The sequence below is a fragment of the Rhinoderma darwinii genome, chromosome 2 (genome assembly GCF_050947455.1).
Source record: "Rhinoderma darwinii isolate aRhiDar2 chromosome 2, aRhiDar2.hap1, whole genome shotgun sequence".
In the NCBI taxonomy this organism is placed as follows: domain Eukaryota; kingdom Metazoa; phylum Chordata; class Amphibia; order Anura; family Rhinodermatidae; genus Rhinoderma; species Rhinoderma darwinii.
The window spans coordinates 256,514,856-256,528,730 of NC_134688.1; the positions used below are offsets into that span (position 1 = coordinate 256,514,856).

The 13,875-nt window shown below is 39.5% G+C and overlaps 1 protein-coding gene across 1 annotated transcript in view; it reads left to right on the plus strand.

Annotated features, from left to right (window-relative positions):
- The first annotated feature begins 1,336 nt into the window (after positions 1 to 1,336).
- Positions 1,337 to 13,875, plus strand: part of COL9A2 (collagen type IX alpha 2 chain) — a 51,234-nt gene continuing 38,695 nt past the window's right edge. The window contains exons 1-4 of the mRNA XM_075850494.1: positions 1,337 to 1,537; positions 4,627 to 4,701; positions 10,237 to 10,269; positions 12,070 to 12,132. Coding sequence (XP_075706609.1) covers positions 1,466 to 1,537; positions 4,627 to 4,701; positions 10,237 to 10,269; positions 12,070 to 12,132 — 243 coding nt within the window. The 5' untranslated portion in view covers positions 1,337 to 1,465. The remainder of the gene's footprint in view (positions 1,538 to 4,626; positions 4,702 to 10,236; positions 10,270 to 12,069; positions 12,133 to 13,875) is intronic.

The window sequence follows — 13,875 nt, forward strand, 5'->3', positions numbered from 1 at the left end:
TCTCTCTCTCTTGGCGCCGGCCTTGGCGCTGCACTGAATATGACACACGAGACATTACAACTTGTGTGTCAGTCTTCAGTGTAGCGGTGAGGCTGTAGCAGAAAAGGGGGAGCCCTGACATGGTACACAAGTATCTAATCTATCATGTATCAATCTATCACAAGCTATGCACCACTCTGATAAAATTGTCATATTTTCAGACCCTAGATTGCCTTTTTGGTGGACCACTGTGGTAAAAACTGATGTTAAAAACCGATGACAACTTATGGTTTTGTAGTAAAAATAGTGAAAAAGCGCCTGATGGCAACTGATACATTTTTTCATCAGTTTTTGCATCAGTTGTAATCACTTGAGAGACAAAAAAACTGATGCTGATACAACGATATATGGGAACGCATGAGAAAAAAAAGTAAAAATGATTAAAGTAAATTATTATCTTTTAAGTTGAAATGTGCAGACATAGTGTAGTTTGCCATCATTTTTAGTGACACATACAGTCAGTGACCTGTCATAAACTGCGCCAAACAATTACATTCTTGACCAAACAGTGAGGCAATGTAGCAAGCTGGCGAGAATAAGTGAAATCTCTTTAAAAGCATGACTGCCCTCTAGCGAAGCAATCCATCCGTGAGATCAAAAACACATAAACGCCAGCTACATATTTATAGTTCTGCTCCACAAGATTCCTTGACAGCACACTAAGGGTTATATAGTATTTCCCGCAGTTCTTCTCATGTGTAGCGAGAGTATGCACAATGGGGTTTATTATAAGAGCACGCCAGTGTCAATTAAACAGGAAATCTTTGAGGAGTATGCAGAGAAGAAACACTTGAAGTATATAGAGGAACAACTGTCTGGTCTGAACAACAACCCATTCAGTGCCCCACAAACGTTTTCTCTAGGTAGGATACATCAGCCATTTGTGATGGGTCCTAGAAAAGACTGCATGTTCTCATTTTATGACAGTGAAATAGAAAATTAAATTCTGCTCTAAGACAAATTCGGAAATCTTATCTTTGTAAATTGTATTTCTACAGAATAAAATCCGAATTTATACTTAAATTAAATTTGCACCTTGCACAATCTTCAGTACAATATCAGTCTTGCAATAAACTGAGCTAAAGTTCGTTTTCTGAGTATTTTAGGAACGCAAGATGGGTTTGTGGGAAATAAGACATCTTACCTGATCCCTTGACTTAATAGTCGGAATGAGGGAGGGTCCCTTCTCCCACCAGCCAATTGCCCACTTTTCCCACCTAGCAGCCTATAACATATTCATAGATTCTCCTCCTCCCTCTAACCTTACCCCATCTCAGTGTGTCAGAGGGCTGCATCCCATATCTTCCAGTATTTGGGGTCTGGCAACACAGGGCTAGCTGGAGCTCTAGCCTTGCTGGTAGGATTTTGCCTGTGTGGCTTTCCCCTCCCCTCCCTGTAGGTCCTCTGGCAACCAGAAGTTATCACCATGGTCAGTGTATGGGGAAGCCTGCAGCTCTCTCTGATTCTTCATCTCGTCTGCCTTTCCCTGGCACAGTTTGTAAGTTTATTTTACATTTTTTTGTAAACATCTTTTGGGGATGGTATCAAGAGGAAATGTTTCTGATAATTACTTTTTATGGCTAAATATAAGCGTGCCACCCTAGGATTAAGCTAGATTAGAATTAGCCCGAGAGATCCATGATTTACCATTTTCATACACTTAATTGTAATAGAGAGAAGAAATCTGAGAATGAACATGAATAGCAATATACCCTGATTAGGTAAATGGCCCTCTATGAGAATGGAGGCCTGTGGCAATCTTATAGTGGTATAAACCCCTTGCTGCGTAAGGTGTTTATTAAATACAATGCTATTGTGTGCAATAGTGTGTTGTAGCCTAACCCATAGCGACACATAAGACTAAACAAAATTTTCTAAAGTTTTATATAGAATACTTTAATAATACAAAGTTTGGATGGAGTAAAAAAAAATAAATGTGCACATTTCTTTGTTCTAAATTGAAATATTTGGATGGTAGGTAGAAAAGTCATACATGACAGTATAACTGATAGGTTACGGCTCATACATTTGCATATGTTTTATATCAATGATTACTGTGACCCCGGAGGTCCCATATAAATGTGCTGTTATTAATATTAAGGGCACGTGTGCCATCAGGAATATTGTGTTGTGGCACAATGGTGAAGCATTTTAGGATGAGAGATTATAAAGGTTTATTTGCTAATATGTTATTAGACATCATCGTTATTTCTAGAAGAAATAAATGTCATTGAATTAAAAGTAAAGATGTTTCAGCAATCTAACATGGGGGAATATTAAAATGCATTTCCACGTAAAATAAAAATACCTGTAGATATAATAATTAATATATTTTGAGTTATCCTCTTCTCTCATGTGTTGATCAGTTGTTGTTGTTTTTAGTTATTTGAGCTATATGTTTTTTAGGAAAGCTGCGTGACAACCAAGAAGGCCAACAGAACAGGCCTCCGTAGAGATTGTCACTCAGCTTTTCCAGACTCCTTAACAGAAAACCTATTCATATGATACATTGTCTGCCCCTGCATCACTGCATAACTTAGCAAATGTTCTTTTCAGGCATCTGGGAAAGCTGGGTGACAATCCCCGTGGGTGCTGTAATGATCCAGTCACCAAGCTTTCTTAATAAACAATGTCACTTAGAAACAATTGCATAAAATCATGATCGCTTGATAGCAAGAGACAGCATAAAGTCCACGATATACAGGTGTCATTTTATTTTAGGTACTGTAGAATGGTTCCTTATATCCAGAAGGAGTGCAGAGAAGACACACTGACTATAGGTAACAGTGCGTACACAATGTGCAGGAGAAAAAAGAGTGAGTGAGCTGGTTATAAGAAGGTGACTGTAGGTCAGGAGGCAGGAGGAATGCAGAATCCGGAGACATTTGGCATTCATATGTGAGAACAAAGTTTGCCATTCAGTAGTCAGGAGTCTGAGATCCTGTTCCCCACACACTCACAGAGCCCCTGAACACAAACAAATAAAAGGACTGAGCGACTGCGGCTTGCCGACATGAATGCTTGTAGTCTTTTTTTTAGTATCCTACAGGGAAGGCCTCACGGTTTTAGCCGTTTTTTTTTTTTGCCAATTTAAATATATGCCAGAAATGAATGAACAATGAATAGTCTGAGTGTAAGAACTGACTAGGCCGATATTACATATTATATTGCTGTACAATATAAGTCGTTTTATTTCTCTTGGAACTAGTCAGTAAATGATGCACCATGTCTTAGATATTTATAGATGACTGGCAACTACAGTAGTAGCAGCAATATTATACATGGCTTGGTAACACTATATTCTCCATACTGTTTCTTATCAGGTGACTATTCACACTACCATAGGTATTTATAAATGACAGCCAAATACAGTAGTAGCAGCCATATTGTACAGTACTTGTTAACCCTATGTTTCCTACGCTGCCATGTGTGACCATTGTTTTTCACTGGCATGTTGCGGTCATGTAAGTGAATGGGTTTGTTAACCCCATTCACTTACATAGTACTGTACTTTTTTTGTTTTTACAACAAATATGTGTCAAGCCGGCCTTGCTTTCTCATTTTATATAATTAAGCCACTTATATTGCTGTCACAAAACTATTCTAAGTAGGATTTCCTCTCAAGTGCTGTTTCATTGCTGTAAATGGGGTGCTTTCTTCATAGAATTTCTTTAAACATAAAACATAAATGTTAAAATGGCAAACAAAGCATTTTTCCAGTATCCCAAAGCGTAGATTCCCTAGTCTATGCTATAGACCCACAATATATTTTTATCCCAGAAAACTATAGTTAATAAACCAATAATTATTGACTCATGTGCAATATTGGTGCACTGTTCTAACTTGTCAGCAACTTGATTCATGTGTGTGAACATAGACATACGATAAGATGTTCTGAATTGTATACGTATGTGTGTCTGTCTGTGTTCAAAGGTGCTCCCTCAGTCCGCCACCATGGATAGAATCTGGAAGGCCTCTGTGTATTATGGGGCCTAACTTATTGTAGCCCCAATACTATTTCAATACTACGAGTTTATCTCTTCTGGGATAGGGATGAAATGGGTGACAGGAATAACTAATGCTGAATTCTGAATACCATCTTGAAATAAAACTCCACTCAAAATCAAGTTAACCCCTTAATCCTTCTTTGCCCATGTCACAGGGATCCAGAAATTTGTGATAAACAAATTTGATTGGTAGGGACAGAACTGTGAAGAGATAGAGGTCAAGGGGGGCACCATTGTTTTCAACAATTCTTTTGTTGCAGTGCTGTGTATAGAAGTCATTAATACCTAGATATTAACAAATGTCTGCACATGGCTCTAGGCACAAATGTCAACACAATAGGGATTGCACAAGCTATTTTGCCCTGTTAAGCATCTCTGAGGTCCTTCTTTACTGGTTTACTGAAACCTCAGTGAACATGATAATGTTTTATACTTCATGAATGTGGGGTTTGATATGTTCTTCTTTGTCTTTTGCCATTTTATATATAGTACACTCTAATACACTGCAGTAAATGAGCTGTATTTAATCTATGCAAACATATAATACATTTAATTAATCTCTAACTTATTTTTCCTACAGACTGGTCCGCCAGGTCCACCAGGGCCTCCCGGTCCACCTGGCCCCTCAGGGATCCCGGGATCAGATGGCATAGATGTGAGTACACCAACTAGGAACAAAGAACCTCTGTGTACCAGGCAGAAACTGAACACTTCTTAAAAAACACCACTAGATGGCGAGAGTAGACAGTTAATCTACATATAAACTCATACAGAGATAGATACAAGTCATGCAGAAGTGCTGGATAAATAATATCAGGTTCTGTAAAGTGTTTTAGTGCAAAATTAATGTAAAAATCAAATAGCATTGTAGTATAAGTAACTAATTATTTTATTTTATTACTATAATAAGCTGTTGTCTCTACCATCTTTTCCTAAAGATATGTTAATGAAGACATCTTTATATGCACTGTGTAATGGGAAAAGAAAATGAATACAATTAGAAGAAATATATGCACATATTTATACATGCTCTTAACAACACCATGCTGTTTTGCTAACTTGAAACCGCATCCACTGAAATGTATTTAATTTTTATATTAACCACCCCCTTATCCCTCTTCAGAGAGGAACAAAAGGTGTACTTACTGATAAAAACAAGATAATGCTTAAAATGTTTTTAATGTTATAGTACGAAAAATATTTCCAGTAACTGAGTATATCATAGTACGAGAAGGGTGCCATAAATGTCCTATGGATGCGGGTCCCATATCTAGAACGTGGTCCCCTGACCCCCATCCTACCTTGTCCAGCTACTGTTGCTCCCCAGCCACTGTCTGACGAGCTGATTCGGAGGATAGAAACAGCCAGGCTTGCTGAGGCACGCTGTTTCCGTAACTCCCATAGATGTGAATGGGAGTTACAGAAACAGCGCAGCACAGCGAGCTTGGCTGCTTCCGAACTACCTAATCAGACTGATGGGGAGCAGCAGGTTCCAGACATGGTAGGATCCAGTTTAAGGGACCCCGTTCTAGTGATCGGTGCTATGCCATAAATGTAGAAGATGGGAAAAACCCTTTAAAGTGGAACTGTCATTGCAGGGAACTTCCCTGCTGTGATTCTAGAACGCCTGCTCTCACACGCCTTTGTACAGAGATTCAGACCTCCGGAGCCTTGCCCTTGTGGTCTGCAAATTATTCACTTCAGGGCCTTTTTGCATGGGCAGATGATGGGCTGAAGGAGCGCTTGTATGAACGCTTGTTCCCAATCATTGTCCTGTGTAAACCGGACAGCAGTCAGCTGACAAACGAGCAAACGCTCAGTTGTCAGCAGATCACATGATTTATGGTGCTGAAAAAATTATTGTTTCTAGGCAGCACATCTACCTGTGTAAACAGGGGATGTGCTGTCAACAATATGCAAACTGCATGCGGACAAAAGATCATATTAAAGATCGTTTGTCCCTATACCACTGATTATTGCTCCATGTAAATGAAGAGAACAAGTTCCGAATGACGTGCTGTTATCATCGATCAGCGCTCATTACCGGGCAGAGAATTTGTGTAAAACCCTTAGGCTGGGTTATCATCATTTTTTTTTCTCGTTGAGGGGTTCCGTAGGAGCTTTCTGTCGGGGGAACCCCTCAATGAAAAGGCAAACGGAGACCTTAGCTGCCGTTTGCATCACCATTGATCAATGGTCGACTGCATTATTGATTCCGTCAAAAAAAGGAACCCTTTCACAACAGTGACAAACGGAAACCATTAGCAAAGTATCCGTCACCTTTGAGATTAATAGTGATGCAAATGGAAGCTAAGGTTTGCGTTTGCCTTTCCGTTGAGGGGTTCCCCCGACGGAAAGCTCCTACGGAACCCCTCAACAGAAAGCAATGCTGATGTGACCAGGCCCTTACCTCACTCTTTTCAGATGTAGGCCATTAGCTGTACAAATATCTTACAAGATCATAATCATCTGCATAATGTCCTTAATGTCCAGAGTCCAAAATCTCTTTACATATCTAGAGATCGGCCGGCAAGTAAACATACGATTGTTTGTCATCTGATCATATCTTTTATGCTGGCATTAAAATCATCAGTTGTCAGCAGCACATTTACCCCCGTAAACAGGCATGTACTGCCGACAATAATTAAACTATATGTGACCTAACGATTGCTCTAACGTTCATTTGAGCACATATAGTACCGATGATTGCTCCACAAAAATGGAGCTAAACAAGCGCCCATTGACTTGCTATATTGTCAATTAGCGCTTGTTACAGGCAGAAAATCTGGCAGTGTGAAACGACCATTTAACTTTTTAGGACCCTCTTTCAAAATTCATAGACTTTGGTCTGCATCTCCTAAGTAATGTTAACCATTAGAGATATGAAGCACGGACATTTTGTTTTCTGGTAATTTAATGAAAACGTTCATATTGATTTGTATTTACCCCTACCATAATTGGATTACGCCATGACTTCAATTAATGAATTCATAAAAATGAATTAATAAAAAAAAAATAGGTGAATAATCAACTCTCTTGTTTTTCAATATTTTTCAATATTACACATTCATTTATTCTAAGTGGTATATCTAGCAGTATGTATAATCTTGTCAAAAATCTGTAAACGTTTGCAAACATATTGCTGTCTAATTTTTAAAAGAAGCACTTTTAGGAAATTATTTTTTTGAGAGGAAACTGCACGGAAATGTAAGGGTATGTGCACACACACTAATTACGTCCGTAATTGACGGACGTATTTCGGCCGCAAGTACCGGACCGAACACAGTGCAGGGAGCCGGGCTCCTAGCATCATACTTATGTACGATGCTAGGAGTCCCTGCCTCTCTGCAGGACGACTGTCCCGTACTGAAAACATGATTACAGTACGGGACAGTTGTCCTGCAGCGAGGCAGGGACTCCTAGCATCGTACATAAGTATGATGCTAGGAGCCCGGCTCCCTGCACTGTGTTCGGTCCACTACTTGCGGCCGAAATACGTCCGTCAATCACGGACGTAATTAGTGTGTGTGCACATACCCTAAGGGGAAATCACATAGGTCTGTGCTGCATTGTATACACTGGATAATTTGAAATACATCCGTTACAAGGTAACTGCAGAACACATCATGGCTGGTATATATGAACCAAAGGAAACAAATGTTTATAGACAAATGAGAGGTAGCATCCATAGTCAAAAAGTAAATATACCTCCAAGGCTACAACACACAGTAATAGCAGTTAAGTCAGTATAATTCAATGTCGCTCACCAGCGTTTGCAACAGGGGGAAAATTAGATACACGAGATACAATGAGATACACTTCAGCCAGCTCTATTCATTCCCATATGTTATGTAATCCAATTAGAGAAACTCTTATAGGCAGATTACAAAAAGCCTATTCTCTGTAGTCCTATATTAGGGTTAGAAAAGGGAATATAGTGCAACCACCTCCAGAGCTCTTGGATCGCATGGCGTATGACACAAAGGGCTCGTTCAGACGAGCGTGTATCTAGTTTGTGTGACGGCCGTTAAAACAACGGCCGTCGCACAGACTGATGTATTTCAATGGCCCATTGTTTTAGCGGAGCATGTGAAGGGTCTGTGAAAGAATAGAACATGTCCTATTTCCCTGCGTGTCACGCATCCCTCCATAGACTCTAGTCTATGGGGGATCCGTGACAACACATCCCGCGCAGCTGCACCTTGGACGGGAAAAACAGCAGCTACGCTCGTCTGAATGTAGCCTAAGAACCAGTAGAGCCATCACTCAAGATCAGGGGTCAGGGGTTGGGGAGGGGTTACAGCTGAGAAACCGGACACTTCACATTCATTAGCATAAGGCGCATAGAGGAAAAGTTAATTTCCCTATCGTGGCTTGCTGGATAATCGCAGACATAGGTATGACTATCTCAACCCATGTCTTCACCTTATGGTGTTAGCGGGGGTGGGGGTGGGCAAAACTGGTGAAAGACTCCCTTCAAAGGAGTTTTTAAATTTTTTATAAAAACCTTCAAAATCATTGTGGATAGGTGATAAATGATTATTATGGGAAAACTCCTTAAATTCAGTTTAAACAATCTCCTGTGAACTAAACAGCCGTCTGTAATTAGCACCATTTTACATTTATTGTTGGTTTTCCAATTTGTCTATAACTATATTTCCCCTGTTCACTACTTTCTAATTGCCCTAAATATAGATGAGACATTTGTGCTGCTGCTGATGTATTTAGCTTGGCATGATATCATTGTGGAAAACGTTCAGCTATGAAGTTTGTAGGGGTTTTCAGCTTCTGCATGTAAACAAGAATGTTTCCATTCACTGACAGCTACGAGAGATCTGAGAAATTGAAACACAAAGAATATTAGAAAGCTTCTAATTTATACAGTGATTATCACACAGCCGCTTTCATATGTGAGCCACAGCTAATATTGCAGAGGAAGCCGCAACCAGCCAGATAGCGTCCGATGCAGGGGAATTGTATCATTACATGGCTGCCATTTAAATAAATGGCCATCCATGTAATACATAGACAAAAAGTCCTTTTACATATTAGCTCTCTGTTCTGGTTCATAAAGGAGAGTCCCAAGGGAGCTCCCCACCTTATGGTATCTATATGCCATATTAAAAATAAACAGCCTAAAAAACACAAACTGCACAATAAAGACACAAAACACATAAAGCATGGACATTACAATTAACATGTGCGTTTTCCGCATAGGTTTTTGGTGTGATAATTAAACATAATGCTCCTCATGTGGGCCTTATATAGTTTACCTTCCATGTGAATAGGCCTCACTAATGAATGGCTTATTGGCAATGCTAATCATAATAAAAAAAATTTTTAACCACTTGATATGCTTTGATAATAATACTGTATATATTATAGAGATATTCAAAAATCGAACAGATGGCTTTGCTTTTTCTCAGCTAATGAGTTTTAAAGGAGCATAATTTAGTTTCTTTAATCTTAGAGATGTTGGGTACATTGCTTACATCATTGAACTTGTATTATAAATCCATCAATGCTGAATCATGGTGTGTGGGTGGTTAAGACCTGGAACAGAGAATTGGGAAAATTAATTCCAATAGTTTACAGAAGAGGACATTAACTAAACGATAAACCGTCATGGCAACACCGGGGCACTAGAGTTCCCATTGAAAGTAGAAATTTATTTTATCATTGTTTCAGATAGAATATTTGCAACCATGAAAGCAAATGCCCTAGTTGGGAAATGTATCAAAACATCTCAAGGGAAAAATGGAGCAACCAATCAGTTGCTACTTTATTTTTCCTTGCACTAGTTATGATAAATCTCCCATATTGTCATTAAACCGAGACTTCAGAACATTCTATACTATTCTGATGCTTCCACTATCTAAATACCCAATACTTTGGGTAAAAAAATAAATGTAATGATATGACTGATGGAGAAGAAAGTCTTATAAAGCCAAATCTATTTTATGGCTATTACTCCAATATACTAAAAGGAGCTGTTTGTAAGATGCAACAATAGAATACAAAGATATTACGGAATTGCAATTAAATTGCAGTAAATGTTTCTTAATTAACCACCAATTTTTGCTACAATAAGTTTAAACTACTTTTGGATAAAGACTCTGCACTGTTAGCCTTGGAGCAGTCAGGATGAATTAAGAAGTGGTTTGTAAAATTGACCTTTGCTTCTCTACAGGGTGATAGAGGGCCTCTGGGAAATGGACCTGCGGTGAGTACCAATTAGTCAAGGGATTTAATCCTTCAGAACACAAAAAGTCTTTTGATATTTTATCCTACTTAAACTGATGTTTCTTGCCTAGTGAACTTATTCCAAAAATTTAATTGAAGGCATAAACAAAAAAAGCATAAGGCCCTGTTCACGCTGAGTTTTTTTTTCCAGGCAGAAAAAAATCTGCTTCAGAATTCCTTCAGGAATTTCAAGGCAGATTTTACGCTGCCTGCCCTTTCTTTCCCGCATTTTTCGTCCGTGGCCATTGAAGCCAATGCAAGTACTGCGGGCAAAAATCGCAGTGAAAAACGTTCAGAAACAAGTGCCGCAGGTTTTTTCTGCCTCCCATTGATTCAAAGGGAGGTCAGAGGCGGAAAACATGGCAAGAAAGGACATGCCGCCTTTTTTTCATGGTCAAAAAACGGCTCAGCCTCCCATTGAAATCATTGGGGGCGATTTCGGCCATTTTTTGTGCTGATTCCTAAGTGGTTTCCGCGTCACGATTAGCGGCAAAAAAACTCTGTGTGAACTAACCCTAACATTATATTTTTCTGTAGGTATCATTTTAGCTCTAGACTGTTAGTTATAAAATACTGTAACCCCATTGAAAATAATTGCACTCTACCTATCATTGACATTCAAGAAGACGTAAAGTCCAGTTTCACCATTGGAGTCTCTTTAAATAATATATTAAAGAGATTGTCCAGTGCACAAATATAATTTTTTAAACAGCTCACAATGCTGTATAATGATATAAAAGCCATAATCACTTCACCGATCTCGATGATTGACTGCAGTGGTCACATGTCCCTGTGTTGACACGTCATCGCTACTGCAGAAAGTAGAAACTGACGTGGGACTGTTTATGGCTTAAAGGGGTTTTCCAGCTTCTGACAACTGATGACCTATCCACCAGATATCATTTGTCCACCGGATATCATCTGTGGGGGTCCCACACCAGTGTACAAGCCGGAAGCAGTTAGCTCCGGCCACGGAATAGCGGCCGATCTGCAGTACTGCAGCTCTGCTCCTATTCAAGTGAATAGGAGCAGACCTGCAGTTCTGCAGCACGGCCGCTATGCTATGTACGGAGCCAATTGCTTCCGGGCTCCGTACATAGCATTATGTGCCACGACATCTGGTGCCCGCAGGCCACCGGAGCGGCTTATCGATGCGGGGTCCCGTGGATAGGTCATCAGTTGTCAGAAGGTGGACAACCTCTTTAAGAAAAAAAATGATGTACTGGACAATTTAAAGAATTTCCTACATTTTAAGTCCCTAGTATAATGTTTATATTGGAACACTTCCACAATTAAAGGTAGCAATTTTTTTTTCTAAATTTGCAGGCCTGTCAGTTGATTGAAGGCTGCCATTTGTAGTATCCTGTAGTCACTCAACGTACAACCAATGTCTGTTAACTGCTCTTCTAAGTTTGACATTCTTAGGCTACGTTCACACCACTGTACTGTCAGAGTATATGCAGGAAAAATCTGCCGATGTGCCCATAGATTTTAGTGGGCAAATGTATACCAAAATTTTGTCTTTTTGGCATGCGTTTGGCCAGGATACGTCGGAATCCTGCAGCCATAAGTTTTTTGGAAAGTCGACTGTACTTTTCAATACAAATGAAAAATAAAAGGTGGAATCTGATTATTTTGCATAAATCGACCTGGTGTTTTTATTATTAAAGTGATCTATTTTTAAAGTAGATTAGATTCAAGTTCATTAGGCCTTTCCACAAAAAGAACTATATCAAATCTCTGTGTTGGCTCTGATAACTGTCATACTTTATCTTTTCAGGGTGCAAAAGGAGAACCAGGCCTCCCTGGGCCAGATGGACCTACTGGTGAAGCTGGAATTGATGTAAGTAGGCAACAAATAAGAAGACGGCATTCAGACTTAGGTTATGTTCACACGCAGTAGCAAAATACGTCTGAAATTACAGAGCTGTTTTCGCCTGAAAACAGCTCCTGATTTTCAGACGTTTTGTAACTACTCGCGTTTTTTGCGGCGTCTTTTATGGACGTTATTGGAGCTGTTTTTCAATGGAGTCAATGAAAAACGGCTCCAAAAACGTCCCAAGAAGTGACATGCACTTCTTTGACGCCGGCGTCTTTTTACGCGCCGTCTTTTGACAGTGACGCGTAAAATTACACCTCGTGGGAACAGAACATCGTAAAACCCATGGAAAGCAATGGGCAGATGTTTGTAGGCGTAATGGAGAAGTTTTTTCAGGCATAATTCGAGGCGTAAAATGCCTGAATTACGTCTGAAAACAGTGCGTGTGAACATACCCTTACTGTGTACTTGTCGCAAAGGACATATAATGTCAAATTTGGGATTACTGTGGTATCTTTGACACCACTATATATAGTCATTGTGTCAATACATGGAAAATGAAGCTGCTTTCGCATTTTTCTTTTAACCAAAACCAGGAAAAGACCCTAGGCTTCTACTTTTCTTATGTTATAAATCCACTCCTGGTTTTGGCTAAAAAAGAAACCATGCAAAAAAGGCAACAAATCTGCAAAAGAAAATGCTATACATTTGCGAGATTCATTTGTATGAACATTACACTGTTACACTAGGTTAAATGCATTACTTTTGTTTTATATTTAGGAATGAACTGTTTATAAATATCACTGCAGAAATGATAGCAGGATAAAAATGTACTTTTCTTAAACTAAATTGAAAAGCAAATTAAAAACAACAATTTAAGAAAACAATGCAACAATGGCAAAATATATTTACTTGTAATTTTTCTGGTTGTTGCTGCATAGTGTGAATGGAGTATAACTGAGGAATAATCATAATGCAGCTAGTATTTTGTTACATTGTTTGTTGAACTATAATGTTATCTAATATCATCACATTATAGAAATAAGCATATATAGCACTTTTTTTATTCTCCATATATACTCAAATGGAAAAGTCAGGATTTTACACATTCCTTAGAGGACTTGTAGACCTTAAAGTGACTGTCCACTGTTTCACACCATGGGAGGAATTTCTTAAGGGCGGGTTCACACATAGCGGAATTTCACTTAAATTCCGCTGCGGACACTCCGCAGCGTTAATCCGCAGCGGAGCCGTTTCTCCATTGACTTTCACTTTAATTTAGCAGTGTTCGTTTACACGATGCGTACAATTCCGCTGCGGAGCATAGGCTGCGGAGCGGAATTTGGTGTCCGCAGCATGCTCTGTCTGTTGCGGAGCAGTGGCGGACTGGTTGCGGACTCATGGCGGAATTTCTCCATTGACTTCAATGGAGAGTCAAAATTCCGCAATGAAGTCCGCAGATCTTATGTGTGCTGCGGAGCGTATTGTTTTTACTACCATGACATTTCTTCATTCTGGCTGGACCTATGTATTTCTAGGTCTACAGCCAGACTGAGGAAGTCAATGGGGCTCCCGTAATGACGGGAGCGTTGCTAGGAGACGTCTGTAAATAGTCACTGTCCAGGGTGCTGAAAGAGTTACGCGATCGGCAGTAACTGTTTCTGCACCCGGGACAGTGACTACCGATCTCAATATACATGTATCTGTAAAAAAAAATATAAGTTCATACTTACCGAGAACTCCCTGCGTCTGTCTCCAGTCCGGCCT